The sequence below is a fragment of the Seriola aureovittata genome, chromosome 6 (genome assembly GCF_021018895.1).
Source record: "Seriola aureovittata isolate HTS-2021-v1 ecotype China chromosome 6, ASM2101889v1, whole genome shotgun sequence".
Classification (NCBI taxonomy): Eukaryota; Metazoa; Chordata; class Actinopteri; order Carangiformes; family Carangidae; genus Seriola; species Seriola aureovittata.
In genome coordinates, this window is record NC_079369.1 from 16,117,310 (window position 1) to 16,137,561 (window position 20,252).

Genomic DNA, 20,252 nt, shown 5'->3' on the forward strand with positions numbered 1-20,252 from the left:
TATAATCAGCCCACAAAAGCGCCTAAGCACCTTTCGGTGGATGGATGATCCATGCTGAGACCTAAAACAGCCACCAGGTGTTTACGCTTGTCATGCAGGAAACTAATTTGACTTTCCCAACATAAGCGAGACTTTCTCTCAGGGGCAGGCCCATAACAAATGGACAGACAGACAGGCCTCCACAAGTTTTCCTCGCTTTAGCACATTGCTGCCGGTATTTCCAGTTCATGTGGTGTGGGCTACATCATGTGAGGCCTCCTTACCCAGATTGCTGCTATGATTTTATTGCACTCTTGATTAGGCACATGTGACTAACTGCAAACCCCTGTTGGCAACGGGTGAGTGGTTGGCAGAAAGCAGAGGTCTTCCAGAGCTCTCAATTGTAACGAGATTCAGCCTCGCGGGTTCAGGAGGCGAGAGAGCCGTTCGCTGGGAATTTGATTCTTCTGGTCGTGTGGAGCAAAGTTGGCTCAACTCACCTCATTTCACACATTAACTGTTGTGTTTGCGTAGAAGAGAGACATTTTTATTCTGCAGGCGGTCTCCACTACCTCACGAAAGAAAAATGCTAAACCCACTTTACTTCCCATGGAAAAACAGCCAAGTTGACTTGGAGAGAGAAAGAAATTATTGGGGTCTTTTAAATGCAAAGAATTCTGAGGGGGGGGGTGGGGGGGGGGGGGTGGAGGAAATGTGACCATTTTCCTGACATGAAGAGCAGAGCACATCAAAACTCAATCATGATATTCTGAAGAATAGGTTGGACCTTGTTTCCTTTCTACCCTTGGACTGTTTTTTCCAGTGGATGGGGGGAAAGAAATGGAAAGAGACATGGTTATGATTTGTGTCATGATGGATGCCAACACAAATTGGGCAGCTATTTTTTTCTCTCCCAGTTAAATGGGCTGCTGCATAAAAAGACTCATTATACATTTACCACATCAAAGGAACATGTAAATGTCTATCGTGCACACTTCAAGGAAAAGGGGTAGAACTATGTTAAAGCAACCTTTTAAAACAATACAAAGGGGGTGGTGCATTTTGATGAATCAAAATGAGTAGAGGGGCTGTGATGCTACGGCACTCTTGTGTGGTCCTTGCTCTGTCTCTTTTTCTCTCTCTCCCCTGGCTCTTCCTCCCTCTCTTTCATTCTCTCTTCCTTCTTTTGTGGCTCTAAGCCTATGAGCTGTCGTGGGCCCTTCCTTACTACACACCCAGCGGGGCTTTAAAAAGGAAGGGCCAGAGGTCTTAGCAGCCACACACACTCTCTTTCTGTGCCTCTGCCTGTCGGTCTCGGCGTGCTGCTCTGAAAGCCGGCTGTGTCAACCTCTCCAGCATCCAGGTTGCTTGGATTAGAGATGCAGACACCACAGCGCAGGGCCCCCAATCTCCTGCTCATCCTTCTGTGCCCCATTCTGCTGGCTGTGGGCCGGGCTGCTGTGGAGAGCCAAGGTGAGGACATGACAGAGTTATTATTGCTGCCTGCGGTTGGGATATTAGTAGCACTTTGTGGGCAAACAAATGGACGCACAGAGGGATTTAACCAGGTAACCTCAACCTGGGAAAGGATGAGTGTGTGAGGACAGACTGTGTTTGAGAACGTCAGCTGCAGTGGCCCACGAGCACGTACGCAGGTGTGTAGGTGTATGGAGAGAATGTGTCGGTTTAGATGCACAAAAGAGTGTGTGAGTATATTTTTGCCTGTGTCTACCTGTTTATGTAAAAATGTGGGGTGGACTGTTTGTCTTTCCGTTGTTTTGGTGTGTGGCCGGAGGAATGTTCCTTTTAGACTTCCTTCACAGTGAGCCTCTCAGTGGGCATGAACAGACAGACACCAAAGTCTCTTCTTGGTTGTTTTTTGTCATTTTGACACCTCTGGAGGAACCCCTTTTCTTGTGTACCCTGAAGGCAAAATATAATTCAAAGTGTCAGAGAAAGGCAGAGAGAGATACATGAGCATGCAGACACCCACTGACACACTTGAATTCACTTGAAGCTTTTGTGCACCAGAGCTTTACCAATCCACACAATGCAAACGCCACACTCATACTAAGCAGTGAACATCACACACATGCCTCGTTCTCTACCTGTGAAACCTCTGAAATCCACCCGGCTCCATCCATACTCCCCACGCACTCATCTAATTCTCTATCTTTGTGTGTTTCCATGGAGCAGCACTGTATGAACTTGAGAAGGAGCCAGCTTATTGGGATGCTCAGGCAAGGGCAACACTGGATGCTGCACTGAAACTCCACCCTCGGAATCACCGGGCCAAGAACATCATCCTCTTCCTCGGTGACGGTAGGTCATGCTATTATTATGGAACCTATAACAGCAAACATTAAGTCCTGACTCGGTTGTAGGTGAGGTTTTGACAGCTACTGAATGACAAATACAGCTCAACATGCAGCAGAGCTCAAGTGTGTTGAGTTACAGCGGGTTTGCTGTGCTCAGAATGGATAGAGGGAAAGTAGCTTGGACAGTGGACTGTGTATGAGAAGTATCTAGATTTGTAAAGACCAATGAGCCAATGGTTGTCATAAAACTGGACAGCTGTGGTGATTTGTTCAAATGCTCAAAATAAATTAAGTTTACTTAGATTTAACAAGCAAAGAGTTGTGTGGGTAATGACTGTCTGTTGGTTTATTTTAAACATAAAAAGTATTTTTCTAAGTATTTTTAATTGCATAAAAATCAGTTTTATGGTAACAGTGCATCATTTGACAAAACATCATTACTATGTGACTCAACAGTTCCTCTTAGTTCCAGCATCTTTCCGCTCATTGTTGTGGTTCAATCTTATCTGTATGGTTCACTTTGAGTGCTCTCATCAATGGCATTTCCAACACAGTGTTCAGCTGTTTGCAGCAAACTAATAATGTTGTAAGGCAGTGATAAACAACTTATTTTGTTGTGTAGAGATTAGGACTTCTTGAAGATGATATTTTTAGGAGCTAAGGTAGTAGAGTGACAATTAAGGTGACAATACTAATTAGTGCAGGGCGCGGTTGTCACTCTGAATATGCTGACGTGCCACATCTCTCATCCTTCTGTAGTAAAGTCTGGCATTCACTGACTTGTCACACGTGTGATATATTTACAGCTGGTGAGGCATGAAAGTAATTTTTGTGAGGCAGAGATTTAAGAGTGCTCTTTTCTGTTAACTACTAGAATATCTGCTTTAAATCAAACCTTCTTAGTTATATTTCTGGGTGGTCGGGGCTGAGTTTTCTTTGTGCATCTCATCTGTAATGCCCTGCCCAGAGCCTGTGATGTTTAAGGGAGAGCGCAGTGCATCACAGCGACTTGGGCTTCTTCAACTAGGGCTTTTCATGTCACGAGTGGGAACCACATACAGAAAATAGTTTTTGAAAAAGTGATCAAAAGGTATATATTGTATCTTGTATGTAATACATGCTGAATAGTTACTTAGCAGTATCTGTATAGGAAAATGTTCTACAAATAATGGTCTGAATAGTTGCCTGGTAGAGTCAGTTTTGGCCTCTGTGATGAATTTGCTTGAAAATGTGGTTCTCCTAGAAAACCACTGCTTTAACTGCCCCGTTCATTTGTGGATTCAGTTGAGGTTAATGACCTTGCCATGTTTTGACTTTGTTTGCTGAGGGAATTACTGAATCAGTGTTTTTCCTCAGTATGGCAGTTATAGTCTGAGATTTTAAACCAACACATTATAATATTTCTGGTCTGGATTCTAATGTTGAGAAATTTGACAGAGAACAGTTCATTAAATCATTGCTCTGTGGGGTTAGAACAGTTCAACTTTCAAAAACAACATATGAATATGAACACATTCGTAGATGCTTAAAACATTTGCATCTTTAATTTGTCATTCAACATGTCAGTAGACTCAGATGAAGCTAAACTAAATTTAGCCAGAGCATATCAATGATTGCACCTTTAAATCGTTCTCTCCCAGGTATGGGTGTGTCTACAGTGTCGGCAGCTCGAATCCTGCGAGGTCAGATGGAGGGTGCATCAGGGGAGGAGACGGTGCTGGCCATGGACACCTTCCCATATCTGGCCCTGTCTAAGGTCTGACCTGTTGATCATCTGCCCCTATTCCTCAACTAGTTCAAAATGTGGACTGCAATTCTTGTCTGCTATAGTCCAATGAGTACCTTTATCATTCACTACATGCACCATTTAAAGCTTTACGATTTAAATACCCAGTGTTTTTTTTACTGTTCATTTTTTTCCACGGTTGGTGCCTAAAAATTTTACCCTCAGTAGTATTTTGGGATGAAAATAAACATATTCATAATTTACCAGTGAATACCTGTACATGTTCCATGCCTGTTTATAGTTTAACATTTATTATAGCATTTAATAGTGAAAGCTTTTTCTACCACATGCTTAAGTTTATTTGTAAGTTTAAATGGGACAAAGGACAGTAATAATGACAGTGTGAGTTCATGCATATAAATAAATATCTGTGGTTGTTTGGTAAATCAGTACAGCATGACACACAAGAGAAAGAGTTTGAGTGAGAGACAAACAGAAAGACGCAGGGGGAAGGGGGGGGGGTCAGTGGTTTAGTGTGTATGTCAGTTTTCCACATGCTTTCTTCTTGTAACATGTAACATCTTGCCTCATACCATCCTGCTCTTTTAAGGTGAAAGAGCATCAAGGATTTAGCTAAATCAACACTTTAAGTGAAAATGCTGACATTATGGTAAAACAGATTGAAAGTCTTACAAAAGTTCAATTCATTCTTGTGGCCAAGCATAATTCAGTTTGTTTGGTGTCTCTGTGTTCTAACCTATAATCAAACAAGATTTTGCATTTGCTCATTCAAGAAAAATGCACAATTTTCTGGTTGAGTTAATGTTGTAGACCTTTCCCAGGAATATCCTCTGCCTGTTGTACAAGACTAGTTTTACACATATGAACGTAGCAACAGTGGTTGATAGTCTCCCTGGTTTAAGTGTGCCACCTACAAAATCTCCCATTGTTCCCATTTCACACTACTTGAGTGACAGTTCACCTCTGCTCAGCACCGAGCAACAAACAAGGAGAGACATTTCATTTTCTAAAAGGGAAATGCTGTTTATTTTGGTTCGGTCTTTAATTGTGTTTGTGTTTCTACTCCACAGACCTACAGTGTGGACAAGCAGGTAGCAGACAGCGCTAGCACGGCTACAGCCTACCACTGTGGAGTGAAGGCCAACGCTAAGACAGTAGGACTCAGCGCCAATGCAGTGGCCTACGAGTGTAACACCACCTTCGGTAACGAGGTCTACTCAGTATTACGACGCGCAAAGGCACAAGGTAAAGACAGTGAATACTTTGGCTAAGTAGTGGGTGGGCAGTGTAATGGAAAAGTGAACTGCTCTGAATTACATTCTTATATGAAGATACACACTGACCGTATCAGCCATAATATAAATATGAGGAATAAAACAATCATTTGATAAGAATGTTCTCTGCTACTTGAGTGACACCGCTTATGGGGTCAGTGTTCAGAGCATCAACATATAATAATAATAATATTAATAATAATACTAATAATATATAATATAGGAGATCATGTCACACTGACCAGCCTTCACTTCTGTGGTGGTGGCCATTTCACAAAATGCCATTTGTGTGGGAATATCTAACTACTCATTATGTGCAACAACATTACATATATGTTATGTTTGCTATGTGTTAATTTGCCTTTATGTGTCTCTGTCTCATTATGTCAGTGTAGTACATAGCAGAGTAATAATACAGTAGCTATAAATACCTAGGTTACATCGTGTTTAAGAAATACTGATGTGTTTGTTTAATTTTTTCTTATGAAGCTGCAAAGCTTTGATATATTTTATTGGAGGCAATAGGCAAGTTAAACCTCAATGGTTGAAGCCCAAAAAGCAAAGTTTTCAGAGGGCAAGTTCATTTGCATTTTAATAGAATTATTAACTATTTGAATCACAAACAAGGAATGCTTTTGAAAAAATTCTCACTTATTCATTGCTGTGGCAGCAGGCTTAATAACTTTCCTGCAGAGTAACAAGTTCTATGACTCTTTTATTTTCTACTTCTTCCACTGGGCTTCATTATTTGGCCAGAAAAGACTCCAGGGCTGTGGCTACACGCACTGAGAACTGAACAAGTGTCATTATTTCTTCATCCAGGGTAGTCTGTCTCCAAGAGATCTTTGAATGCAATCTGAATCAGTGCCACTCAAATAAACAAATTCACACTGTGTTTATTTTATTGTCAACACTCTTATGATTTGAGTGTGTCTCTGCCTTGTTCCAGGTAAATCAGTTGGTATAGTGACAACCACTCGTGTCCAGCACGCCTCCCCAGCTGCTGCCTATGCACACTCTGTCAGCCGAAGTTGGTACAGTGATGCAGATATTCCCTTCAGTGCCCGCAAACAGGGCTGCATCGACATTGCCACCCAAATGGTCACCAATGTTGACATTGATGTATGTAAGAACAATTCCATTTGGCACTTTTTATTATTACAAAATAAGTTATTTGATTCGTTCAATTTAAGAAACACTACGTATATTATTATTGTACTACAACTCTATTGAAATGATTGTGCTTATCTAAAATAGTAGTCCTGTTTTGATTATTTTATTTTCGGATGGATAATGCAATGTCATTTTATCTTACTTTATATTGCTCAGAAGTAAATGAGGGACATTATTGGAATATGACTCATTTTATTTTCAAAGTTCAATCAGATCACAAGGACTTTGACCTGGTTAAATGATTAAAGACAGTACAAGACAGCTGTAGGATAGACAGACAAGGTGCAGGGGCAAAAAAATAAAACAAGAACAGGACGGGACCTTAGAGAATAATGCATGCAAGGTATGTGTCGAAGACTTATATTCAAAAATAGTTCAGTTTATTTTAGATACATGACATTATAATTTTTGTTTTGTTTTGTTTTTTTGATTTTTTAAAACAAACAAACAAACAAAAAACCATTGACTAAAATGTAGAAAAGTTAGAAGTTATAAAAAGTTTTTATGCTATGCTGGTGGTTGCCCCCACTTCTATGATTACTGGTTGAGTATTTATGCACATTTAGTTTTATGCCACACTTATAGCACATCACTAGACTACTTCATGGGTTCACTTTAGGCCTACACAGTGCACCAAGAAAACAGACTGTATATGGTCTTGGTTTAAATGCCGTGAGCTCATGCTGCTCTGTGCTAATAGCTTGTAACAGTTTTTATTGTGCTGTGATGTTTTCATGTTGTGACAGAGAACTCTTTCTTCTACAACACAACAGTTACTTGATGACCAGCAGCTTTCTGAAAATAAAAGCTTTTATAAAATTAACAGTGAAGACATCCAGTTTGCTCGTTGTCTGACAAGGATTGCTGTGCAATGCAGCGTTTTTTAACCATACAGATGTGGACGTCCACATTGGAGTATGCCATACTTGGGTCTTATATCTGATATCCACATCAAATACACACAGATCAGTTTTGATTTACACACGTCTGATGGAAAATTAATATAATTAACTACCTTAATTAACCCCTGCCCTGTTTTGTTAATACCTTATAGTTTGTATAATGATTTGATTGATTTGTGTAATGATTCCATCGTGTCTGGTATTCCTTTAAGGTGATTCTGGGGGGAGGGAGGATGTACATGACACCAAAAGGTACCCCAGACCCAGAGTATCCTACCTCCAACTCTCGCAAGGGTGACCGCAAAGACATGAGGAACCTCATTGACGTGTGGCTGAAGGCTAAACCAGTAGGATCATTTAATACGTAGATATTGCCACATCTTGCAAAGATGAGCAGTCACAGATTCATGTGTTGTCTGATTTGTGTTACAGAACAAGAAGTCACACTATGTTTGGCACAGGAAGGAGTTTGATGAGATTAATGCTAAAACTACTGACCGGCTCATGGGTGGGTATGCAGACATGTTAACACACAATCAGGTTACTCAGTATATAAAACACACTACTGACACCATACACATGGTACACAAGACTGATAGACAGGTATGGGTGTAACATTTGTATCTCCACATTACTCAGGTGATGACATTTCTTATGTAAGTTATAAAACCTTATCAAGAGTATTCCAGTAAGGCCAACTTTCATCTTTACAACCATGTAAAGTACTGTGGTGTTCTGTAAAGTCAAAATTTGCTGGTATTATCACCCCTTACTACAATAATAAAATAATGACAGTGATGACATGTTCTGTTTTAGATCTGTCCTGCATTTAAAAGTGTTCTCCAAAAGACAACAATTAAGTCTTTGGCTTGTATTCTGTTATCTTATCAATCATTCTGTATTATGTGTTTGCTTCCTTCCTTCTTTTTTGTATGTGATCCCAGGTTTGTTTGAGCCAAAGGACATGAGATTTGAGGTTTTCCGGAACGGCTCTCGAGACCCCTCCATTGTGGAGATGACAGAGAAGGCCATTCAAATCCTCAGCAAGAATCCCAAAGGATACTTCCTGTTTGTGGAAGATGAGTATTATATCAACAGTCTTCTAACTTAAGAACTCATCATTATCAGCATCATGACGAATTATGGTCAAGATTGAATGAATGAACTAATTCACTTGCTTTGTGGTGTTATTGTACGAGGGAGAATTGATCATGGTCATCATGATGGCATTGCCAAGCTGGCTCTAACGGAGGCTGTGATGTTTGACCGAGCCATTGAGCGCGCTGCACAGCTAACCAAAGAATCTGATACACTGACTGTGGTTACTGCTGACCACTCCCACGTCTTCACCTTTGGTGGTAACACACCTCGAGGGAATCCCATCTTTGGTAAGCCTTAAATGTTGGCCAGAAACCTGAAATTCAGAAAGTGTAGGGGGAGGAAAATGTAGATGCAAGCCATACATTTTAGACATTCGTATATGGAGGAGATTTCATAATAATTATTACAATTAAAGATTGACTGATTTATTATTACTCACCCTTTCTGCCATTTTTGCTGTTCAGGTCTGGCACCAAAGAAAGCTGATGACAAAATGCCTTTCACCAGCATCCTGTATGCTAACGGCCCCGGTTATGTCCACATAAATGGAACCAGAGGAAACATCACATTGGTGGATTACTGTGAGTACAAACTAATGCCTTTCAGATGCTGCTCGTCTGTGCCGATGTGTGTACAGACAGCGTGAACTGATGTGGTTAAGGCTGACTCATGCCTGTGTTTTTCTCTGGAAAGCAAAGATGAAATATGATGTTTATGGCACCATGCTGTCTTCTCTTGAGTTCTGTGCACAGGCGCCATTGTGTACATGTAACTGTCCTTTAAAAGGCTGTTTGTGTTTCTTTGTGGAACACTGGACAGCAATGATCTGGTTCCTCCCTCTCCTGTTCTGCACCACTCGCTTTAGTCATTGCATGAGTGTGTATAGTTTAAGAAGGAAATATCTGTATCCCGGGATAAATTACCCTTTTAAAACCCCCAATTTTGTCTGTTTGAATGGACAGGCCTTATTTTATGTTTTTGGAACCAGTAGTTGTGTCTCAAAAGTGCACACTCAACCCATCTGTCACCTCAAGTGAATGTGTAATTACATGTGAGAGAGTCATCTCTCTCTTAATCTATGTATCCATCTGGAGAATCACTGTAAAGGTCAGCATCTACGTTCTGAGGATGACTTGTTATTTTTAGAGATGTAGAGGTATTATTAGTGAAAGAGAATCAGGGTTTCCAACAGACTGTTATAACAAATTATCCAAAATACTGCAAAAGGACCCTTTATCTAGACCACACAAAAGGACTGCAGTTTTTTACATCATAACGTCAAGACATTTTAATACTTGTTTTCCAGCATTGTTTGTTTTTGGGGCGGGAAAAGTTATTTTAATCTTTCAGTACACTTCACTTTAGAAATGTCAGGCAGTAAATCCTGTAATTTTATCAAAAGGACTTAAATTACCTTTTGGGTTTTGAAAAGGTTATAATCAAGTTTAATTAGGTGAATTACAGAAGATTTGCAAAACACCATTTTATGGACAAAACAGCCACAAAAACATCACTGAGGTGAATGTAGAATGTACTCTTAAAGTTATCTAAAGATGCTCTCTGAAGTAGTGAAGTGGTGTATGAACTGACAAACAAAGAGAATCCAGAGCAATCTCTTGTGACAGCAATGCTAAGGCACAATGAAGGAATTAATATGAATTGACATCATGGTTAATTTATGGTGACATAGTCTACTGAAGCATCTGTTTTGTATTTACAATTGATTCTAAGCAGATCTAAGCAGACGATTATCTAAAACAGGGTTTGGTTACATTCTACACTCTCTCATTCTACACTCTTTCTTTCTAGACGATGAGGAGTACATGCAGCAGGCTGCAGTCCCATTGGATGCTGAGACGCACGGTGGAGAGGATGTAGCCATCTACGCCAAAGGCCCAATGGCTCACCTGTTCCACGGGGTGAAAGAGCAGAACTATGTGGCGCACGTCATGGCCTTCGCTGCCTGTTTGGAGCCATACAAAAACTGCCCTCCTCACGCCCACAACCGCACCTCAGCTGGGTGTGTGAACACACCCTCAAGCTTCCTGTTTGGCTCACTTGGCCTCCTCTGGTTGTTCAGATGACCCCCAAACACCCACAACAAAAAACACACAGACTCACTCAGATACATTGTATGCATGCAGCAATACAGACACTTAATGCACTAAACATTCATACAGACACACACATTCACTGTATACACACAAACTGGCAAGTCAGAATGCAGGGATAAACATATACAGTACTGTATAGGATGACTGAAAAATACTCATACTCGCTGATTACTCAGTGTACATCCACACGCACGTGTAATCTACCGTGCATGCAAAATGCAGGCTTAAACATGCATGTAGTATCCCTTTTCAAGTGCATACTAACAAACAGGCAGCCATTGCAGGCTAAAACACATGAAGAGACTATAAGATTTATGCAAAGATTAACATTAATTCACATGCAAACAGTTCTTCAAGAAACACTCCATACAATTGTTTCCATTGCAGACGCATCAGCATTTACAGTATTTTACTATTTCCAACTTGTACTTGCAACATGACTACTAACTTGCACTAACTGGTTCTTTCATTACTTTGGTTAGACTTTTATCCTATTAATATTTTTCAAGTTAAATACAATCTCTGCTAGCATGATCTGCTTGCTTAGAACTACCAAACACTTGCATTTACACATTAATTTGAGGCTTTACCCAGAAAACCTTGAAACCAGCAAGCAAACTGAGGGCTCACTGTTCATCCTGTGCACACTTATACGGGACACACAGCTGTTGATGTACATGGAATAAATGACTATATGACAGTAACATAAACTGGAACTACAGGCCATCATGCCATGCCAAGCTGCCACACCAACAGACCTTACAAGAACTCATGAAGATACTGTACCTCTTTAAGGAGTGAAAAACATGTAGCTTTTAAGATTTTTTTAAGTTTGTACCTTGACCTCATTTGGTTCCAAATAGTAAATCTGTTTTCTGTCAGATTGTCTGTCACTTGATACATTATATAATCTATTTGGATTGTACATGAATGTATTTTGTAAGCAAATATTGTCGATGTATTTTTATATTGTGTTTTTGCAAATATTACTTAAATAAGGATAAAAATACATTTTTCTGGATGGGTCCATTGTCCAGTTCATTATAGAAATAGCAAGATGTTACCTTATTGTAGGTAACACCTTATTTTATGGTTCCCTCTGAAAATTCCCTAAAAAAGAACTGATATTTAACTGTTACATCATTCAATTGTAACTGTTACTTATTTCTAAATAAAGAAATATCAAAGAAAAAGTAGGGCTCTGCCCAGTTACTTTAAATGAGCTATTTGTGAGTTTTGCCATTGCTGCATAGCCAACATGAGGACTAACAGCTGTTTACTTACCAGTCTCGAAGAAATGTTATGAGTTCAGCATCAAACTTCATTCCTTTACTCGCCAAGAACTGTCTCCAGTGATGGAGAAAAACCCATTTGTTTTGCTTCTATTTCTATCACTTCTTTTTTTGTACTTAAGTTAGCATGCTAACCAGCTAGCCCCAGCTCATTGGGACCATCTCGTCACTTTCTGATACCAAGTCACTGTAGGGTCCAGCCTCTTGGCTGAAGCTCTCAGCAAGACTGGTGAGTAAATATTTAATGCTAACATTGGCTATGTAGCAATGGCAAACCTTAAAAATAACTCCTTTAACTTAGCTTTTGATTTAAAAAAAACCAAGCAGTTGTTTTCTATGACCTCATCGGGCTAAACATTTAACACAAGTTAATCCATCTAGAAAATTTTAATTGGATCAGTCACTGTAAGAAACATTCAAGTAAAGATTCCCAACTATAGCAAATTCCACGGCATCAACCTTTAGGAAAAAGTCAAGCTCACAGTATCCTTGAGACAGAATCTGTGAAATGTTGTTCCCATGTCATACTTGTTATCATATACTCGATTTGTATGAATTTTGGCAATGTTTGTCCGAAGGACACATCACACATTGAGTCTTTCAGTCCTGCTCTTATCAGAAAGAAAGGTTTTTGGACTTTTCATAAAGTCAGATTGCTGACAAAAAAAAAAGAAAAAGAAAAAATGGTGCAACCTTGTGCTGGTCTGTCTGAACCACAAGGCCAGTCAGTGCAAGACTGCTGAGGATTTTCAACCACCCTGCTGAAAAGCGTTACACAGATGTGCAGTCAGACCCACCCATATACACACAGACTCACATGTGATCAATTAATTCTGCCACAAATTCATATAAATGGTTGCTGTGTCAGAAAACTATTCAGATGTTGGCTAAATTCTGGCCATCTCAAATATGAGCTGTATGAGATTTGTATAATTGCAAAATAATAAGCAAGATGCCATAAAACCCTGAAATCACCATCATCATCATCAGATGATGATTTATAGTGGCTATAAGACAATAGTTATTAAAACTTCTGCTGGTTAATATTTACCAGATAATGTTCTCTATTCCAGCTGCGTTTGCACTTCAGCTGACCTGGAACTAATAAGACAAAAATAAAATTAAAAAAACAAAACAGATAATGGATTCATTAAATGACAGTTAAGTTTAATGATTAATAAGTCCCATGGATACATAAAACATACTCCACTTCAAAATAGAATGTATCCTTTTTAGCCAAGTGTACTGAGAAAAACACATATAAAAAGCAATTTAAAATAAAAGATACCAGTCTGTAGTGAACTCAGTGCACAAAGGGACTTTATCCGACTTGAAATTAAGTATTGGGCCTGACATTTAGCTAAAAGCAGCTGGTATGAGAAATCCACACCTTTTCCATCAGAATCATGCTATCATGAGAGATATAACATGGTGGACTACATGCATAAACTCCTGTCACGTGGCATATCATTAATCCCAACCTACACATTTGAATACCTCAAAGAGAATTTAAAGCCTGTTGTTTTTTTAGATGCCAATACACGGTTTACTGCCTCTTCTCCGTGTGTGTTCAATATAATTTCTTTGCTCACTTTGTATGGCTCCTTCATGTGTCCTTTGCTCCTTGGGTGCAGCTATAAAAGGATCTCAGTATGTGTGCACTGCTCCTGTACTTTTTTCCCCATTCACATATAGTCAACACCATGGCCAGCAAACATAAGCTCATTTTCACTGGATTATTGATTTTTATTTCAGTGCAGTCGACATTGTGTGCTTCAGGTAAGAATCTGTTACATGTTGATGCTGACATGTTTCTTCAGAAACTAAGAGTTGCTTTTAGATTTCACGTTGGAATGACACAAGTGGATTTCAAGGAAAACACAAAGACAATGACAGAAGCTTAAGTATATTCAAACTGACTTTTATTTTAAATAATGAAAGAGTTTTGCGGTGGCACCAAAATACTGTTAATCAGTTGGCAATTCTTTTAAATTTGAAACTGATTGAACATGTCGCAGTTGCATGAAAATATACTTACACTAAAATATCATACTTTATATTACAAATCCACCTGTTACAGACACTTTGACATAATTTAATGTAAGATAATATGTAAAAAAAGAAAGTTGCGCATTCAAATTCCATGACAAGGTCGTCTCTCTGATGTTCCTATCTGTTATCAGTTTTCATGGCCATTTTGTTTAGTGTCATCATTCTAGTACAGTAAAAAAAAGAAAAAAAATTGCCTGTCCTTTATTACTTTCCTCACTGTACATATTTCAATTTGCTTTTCATATCATTTTATTTTTCTTGCTTACAGAAGAAGAGCTCCATGCTAGCTACTGGAACAACAAAGGAAGGCAGGCTCTTCACACTGCCATGAACGTTCAGCCGAATCTCCACCAAGCCAAGAACCTCATCCTCTTCCTGGGGGACGGTGAGTCCGGTGAAAGGAGCTCTCTCCCACCATTTAAGACGTTTCTCTGAATTGTGGAACATTTCCTGCTTTTTAGTTCAGTTCGTTTGTTCAGGTGAAGAGAAGCCGACGGAGTTTGAAAGTGGGAGTCTCATCATCTCTGTGGTTGAGTTCACCAAGAGGGAACAAATTGTACTATGTGACCCCAAAAAAGGTTTATGGGTAGAGGGAGATGAATGTTGGCATCTGATCACCAGCGGTTACTACTGCTTGGAAAGCCACGCGTAACAAAATGAACTGAGGCTAAACCACAGCCTTCACTATTCTCTTATTTTTCTGTAACTCATCTGAATGCCGCAAAGAGTTCAAATCACAGCAAAGAGTTCAGACAAGTTCATCATGCATAACTGAACTTTCAGATACCGGTCGCCTGCTTCAATCTTTAAACTGGTGGATGACTGGTTACCAGGTCTTTGATATGCAAGTTACTTGAGATTATAAGTAACTTCTGATAAAAAAAAAAAACTGATGTAGATTAGGCTGTGTGAATGTAAACAAAAACATGTAGCAAAGTGAACTTTTTCCGCCAACAATATTTTCAATCATATCCTGGTTAGACATTTTAACTGTAGCCATGACCCTCGGACCTCACAAAAAAGATAAAGGAGTCGCTCCTTTGCAGTTCCTTCTGCTTACTCAATGATCCAAGATCAGTATTTGGCAACTCCACTGCACAAATTACAAATTTAAAGATGAAGTGTGGATTTATTGTTACAGCTGCCTCCACCCCAACCCACATACGTGCTGATAGCAGCACGTTTTAGATTTTTATCAATGCTTGGGATTGATCAGTAACATTTAACTACCCCATAACTGATATGCTTATGAAAACAAATTGCGTGTTAATGATCCAATGGCCATACTTTTTTATGGAGAAATGACATCTACTGTCATTAACTATAGCTACCAGAAGTAATTTGATGCCCAAGCATTTAACTGATTGGTGTTGAAATACAGCATATGACACATGTGCTGTGACATATAATCATAACATATATGACAATGATGACATGACATTGTTTACATGTAGTTCCTTACACATACTTAAAGTGAGTAAAGAAAATTAATTAATGCTTCTTCCAGTTAGAATCTGTAATAAGTAGTGGAGTGAAAATGCCCAAAGATAAGACAAGGAATGTTGTACAAGATGCCATGGATTTTTCGTGGAATATAAGAAAGTATAATCTGGTTTGTAGAAGAGAAAAAATGTGGAATGCTATCTTTTGCTATATTTGCTTTGCATATCGTCCACCATTTGTGAGTGTAAATAACTTAGATGTCTTTCACCAGCCTTTAAACTCTCACATCAGCTGAGCCTTATGAGGTTCACTGAGCACAATGGCAGCTTTGTGCCTCCCTGGTTGACTTTATCTAACACTCAGGTGTGTTTCCACCTGCTTGCAGGTATGGGGATACCAACAGTGACTGCTGCCCGGATCCTCAAAGGCCAGTTGGCAGGAGAATCAGGGGAGGAAACCAGTCTGGTCATGGATACCTTCCCTCACCTGGCGCTGTCAAAGGTCGGCCCACTCTGACCAGCACATTCACTGCTACATGGGAATGTGTATCTAAACAGTTAAAATCAGGATACCACACATGCAGTTATGCAGTTCACTAACAAACTGACAATATACTTGTATGTTTTGCATATCATGCCATGATGACAGAGTAGCCTGTTATCAGTTCGCTCTTAGTCTTGCACTTGACTTGCAACACAAATCACACCAGGTTTTATAAAATGTCAGTGAATTCTGAAATGTAGGCTGTTTTGTCAGCAATGATGGTGTAAAAATGACAGAAATGGGCAGGACATAGGCAAGTACAATAACTTAAACTCTGCTGCAAAAATGAGGACACACAACTGAAATGTGCTAACACTGTTCATGTTAATCTGTGTGACTGTATTTGGCCCTGCAGACATACAATGTGGACCAGCAGATGCCAGACAGTGCCGGCACAGCCACAGCTTACTTATGTGGTGTGAAGGCTAACTATGGCACCGTGGGTGTCACTGCTGCCACCCCAAGGTCCAACTGTAGCGCTACTTTTGGGAATGAAGTCACATCTGTTTTGCACCGTGCCAAGAAAGCAGGTAGGTATATAGTGTAGCTCCACAAAGCTTTACTTTATAGTGGCTTAATTTAGCCTTGGACTTGGATCAGTTCTGACACTGTTTTAGTCCTTATTGGTGTGTTATTCATTAAGGAGAATTGCACAAACAGAGCAGTATTATTCTGTTATTTCTTTTTTTTTTTTTTTTTTTTTGCTGTCACTAAAAAAATGTCTTTTTTACCCAACCTCACTTGTAATTTAAGAACACCATCAAATATGCCCTGAAAAAAATATTTTCAGGACATTTTGCAGTGAACTGTCTTTCTTTCCAAATACACAACAATATGTAGTAAGGTGGAATTTGCATGTTGTCCACAAAAACATTAAATTAATTATGATCACATTGCTCTGTTTTTAGGAAAATCTGTGGGAATTGTCACAACAACTCGAGTGCAGCACGCCTCTCCCAGTGCCACCTATGCTCACTCTGCCGATCGAGGCTGGTATTCTGACTCCGACCTCCCCCCTGAGGCTGTCCAAAATGGATGCCGTGACATTGCATATCAGCTGATTAACAACACAGAGATAGATGTAAGCCTTGATATAAAGCTATATGTGTAACAAATACAGTGAAACAATGAACAGCGAAAAATCTGGGCATGTTTAGTATCTTTAGTCAGTAAACCAGATAAAGCCTCTTCAGTGAGTGGTCAAATGTCTTCAAGACCAAACAGTTACTCTAATTTTCTTTGACTTGCTACTACTTGGTTTTCTATAACCGGGATTACAGAGAATCTCCTTGGACAAATGATAAGACTGTCCAAACTAAACTACTGTCATCCCAAATAATGGTTCACCACTACTTTGATATTAAATCCCACAAACAGTAATCATCATTCTGGATTAGGGAATCTGCTAAGAGCATAAAATATATGGAGTTTGAAATATATACAGTATAAATTGTCACATGTCTCTCAATCCAGGTCATTCTTGGGGGAGGTCGTCAGTACATGTTTCCCAGAGACATACAAGACCCAGAGTATCCACAGTATAAAGGAGACCGAAACGATGGACAAAATCTTGTTACAGAGTGGCATAAGAACAAAAAGGTACATTGTAGATTTTACAAGTGTGCTCATCAGGTTGAGTGATTGAGTTTGAATAAATGTTATTCTCCCTCTGAGGCTGAGTTATTACAAAGTCTATTTATTTCCTACAGAATGCTAAATATGTTTGGAACAAAGCTGATTTTGATGCTGTCAAACCAGCAAATACAGACTTCTTGATGGGTAAGAACTATTATTATTATTATATTATGTCATTGTAATCATTAACAAGGATGCAGATGTTATATGACCCACCAAGCTGTTCGATAGGGGTTCTGCTGAAATTTGTCACATGGCAGAAAATTAATCAGTAACAAGTCTGAAATCATTTATCAAGTAAAATCCTTAAAGGTTTGTGCTTAAATGACCTGAACTGCTGTTGGGTATTTAGGATGAATCTACTGGGTCTCAATGTGAAAGACTGGATACTTTTCTCATTTACAGTCCAGATTTGCAATTTAGAGCAATAAGACAAGTACATTTTTCACAGAAGAGCTCACACATTTTAAAATTTGGCATTTGTTAGATCTTAAAAGATGAGGCCTGCAATTTCTCTCCGCATCCAGGTCTATTTGAGCCCAAAGACTGCCGCTATGAATTGGACCGTGATCCGTCCATGGACCCATCCCTCACTGAGATGATGGAGAAAGCAATAAAGATTCTCAGCAAGAACCCCAAGGGATTTTTCCTCTTTGTGGAAGATAAGTATAACTGTTTTCTGTAGGTCTTCAAAGTATCATTAAATATCAAGTCAGTGTTAAACTGTCAATTCAAAGTGTTCAATGTTCAATTGCTACATCACATTCACTTTCCTACATCTGTAGTGAAAGTACTTATGGTAATTTTAACACCAGTTATCATCATTTTAGATCACAGTTTTTAAATAGTAGATATATCATTGAGGAATCTTTCACTTAGGCCAGATTGTTGAAGTTGCATGATCGTTTTTTTTGTCCCAATCACAGTAATATCTGAATGCATAACATTTATAAATAAGAGGAATGTGACTTAGATTTCAGAAAAATGAAGAATCGCTAATAGGATGGGCTTGCTACTTATGTTCATTTATCAATGACTTCCTTTTGGACCTTAAGTGGGAGAATAGACCATGGGCACCATGGAGGAAAGGCGAAAAGAGCTCTGTATGAGGCTGTTGAGTTTGACCGGGCAATCGGGCGAGCCGCTGAACTCACCAGTGAGCTGGACACCCTGTCTGTGGTCACTGCTGATCACTCCCATGTCTTTGCCTTCGGAGGATATTCTGCGAGAGGAAACTCTGTTTTCGGTAAAATGCACTTTTAGAGTCTGATAAGCCTGAGTTGAGGGAGGTTTTGTAATAAAAAGTGAAAGGCATCTTCTGCTGTTCCAAATTTAAAGAAAACTATAGATACCAATTTGTTCTGTGATTTGCAGGGGTGTCTCGCTCTCTAGCTGATGATAAGAAGCACTTCACCACCGCTGTGTATGGAAACGGACCAGGATACCAGATTGTCAATGGAACTCGCCCAGATATGAATAAGTCAGTTTCATGTAAGTGTGCACTGATAATATTTTGAGAGAAGATAAAGTAATAAAGTAGCTCCATCTGGTGGTGTAACAGGATACATACTGTAGAGGTACAAAGAAACACTGATACACCACCTGCACACTTAATAAAAAATAACTAAATAAATAAAAATCAGATCTTTAAGGCCCTTAAGTGGCAATGTAACATCTTTAACAATCGTCTATATGAAGTGTACCAAGTAATTGTTTGTCAACAACATGTTTGCAGTATTTTCGACAAAAGCTTTAAACATCAGATGACAGAAATATTTTTTCAGCCACAAATAAAAACAGAGGAATTTCTTAATACCAACATAAATAACATATCATATGTGTCAGTGTGATCTACTGAAGGTATAGATGACTGTCTTAACAGATAAGACAATCTGTCCAAAAACTATCCAATTTACAGTTATGCTACAGTAGCTCTGCAAAAAATTTCTAACATTATAACACTCGTAATATGCAGTTTTTGCAGTTTAACTATACTGAATTTAATCAAAATGTCAGATATCCCCTTTTTTAAGTACTCCTCTATGTTCTCACTGTAGATTTGTAATTCATCTTTGTTTATGAACCAGAAAACTCTGATACAGCTAATCTGGTGCTCCTTTGTCCCATTGTCCTTCAGCGGATAATGACTATAAACAGCAAGCTCCTGTCCCTCTGAGTTCAGAGACCCATGGTATAGAGGATGTAGCCATCTTTGCCAAAGGTCCCATGTCACACCTCTTCCATGGAGTCCAGGAGCAGAGCTACATCGCCCATGTCATGGCTTACGCTGCCTGTCTGGAGCCCTACGACAACTGCAAACTGACACCGCCAAACCACGCTGGAGTTATCCACCCAAGCCTGCTACTCCTCCTAATGGGCCTCCTTCTCCTCTCTCTCTGCTCTGTCTAAGTCTGGGATGACAGTTTCCTGGGAATTTGTTCTGAAATTGGATTAACTGTAAAAAAAAAAAAAAAAAAAAAATCTTTACGTTGTACTTTTTGTATGGAATTTAAAAGCTGTATAGTCGCACAACTTTGACAACTTCTGCTTGTTCAGATAACCTTGTTGTAAAAAAAAACCAAATAAATATTAGTTATTAGCCTACTGCATAGAGCCATGACTTTTAAGTTTATTTATATGAAAATATAATTGTTATAATATATTTTGAATAAAGGAGTG

At 39.2% G+C, this 20,252-nt stretch overlaps 2 protein-coding genes across 2 annotated transcripts; both read left to right on the forward strand.

Moving 5' to 3' along the window:
- The first annotated feature begins 1,287 nt into the window (after nt 1-1,287).
- On the forward strand, nt 1,288-11,738 carry alpi.1 (alkaline phosphatase, intestinal, tandem duplicate 1). The gene is made up of 11 exons (XM_056378869.1): nt 1,288-1,452; nt 2,176-2,301; nt 3,938-4,053; nt 5,115-5,289; nt 6,268-6,440; nt 7,606-7,740; nt 7,826-7,901; nt 8,338-8,472; nt 8,590-8,781; nt 8,959-9,075; nt 10,304-11,738. The coding sequence occupies exons 1-11, from the start codon at nt 1,359-1,361 to the stop codon at nt 10,576-10,578; spliced, it is 1,614 nt and encodes a 537-aa protein (XP_056234844.1). The 5' UTR covers nt 1,288-1,358; the 3' UTR covers nt 10,579-11,738.
- On the forward strand, nt 11,666-20,184 carry LOC130170919 (alkaline phosphatase-like). Its single transcript, XM_056378623.1, has 12 exons — nt 11,666-11,678; nt 12,085-12,129; nt 14,221-14,337; nt 15,781-15,896; nt 16,294-16,468; nt 16,847-17,019; nt 17,412-17,537; nt 17,648-17,717; nt 18,101-18,239; nt 18,629-18,819; nt 18,948-19,064; nt 19,711-20,184. The coding sequence occupies exons 1-12, from the start codon at nt 11,666-11,668 to the stop codon at nt 19,980-19,982; spliced, it is 1,554 nt and encodes a 517-aa protein (XP_056234598.1). The 3' UTR covers nt 19,983-20,184.
- Nucleotides 20,185-20,252: the final 68 nt, after the last annotated feature.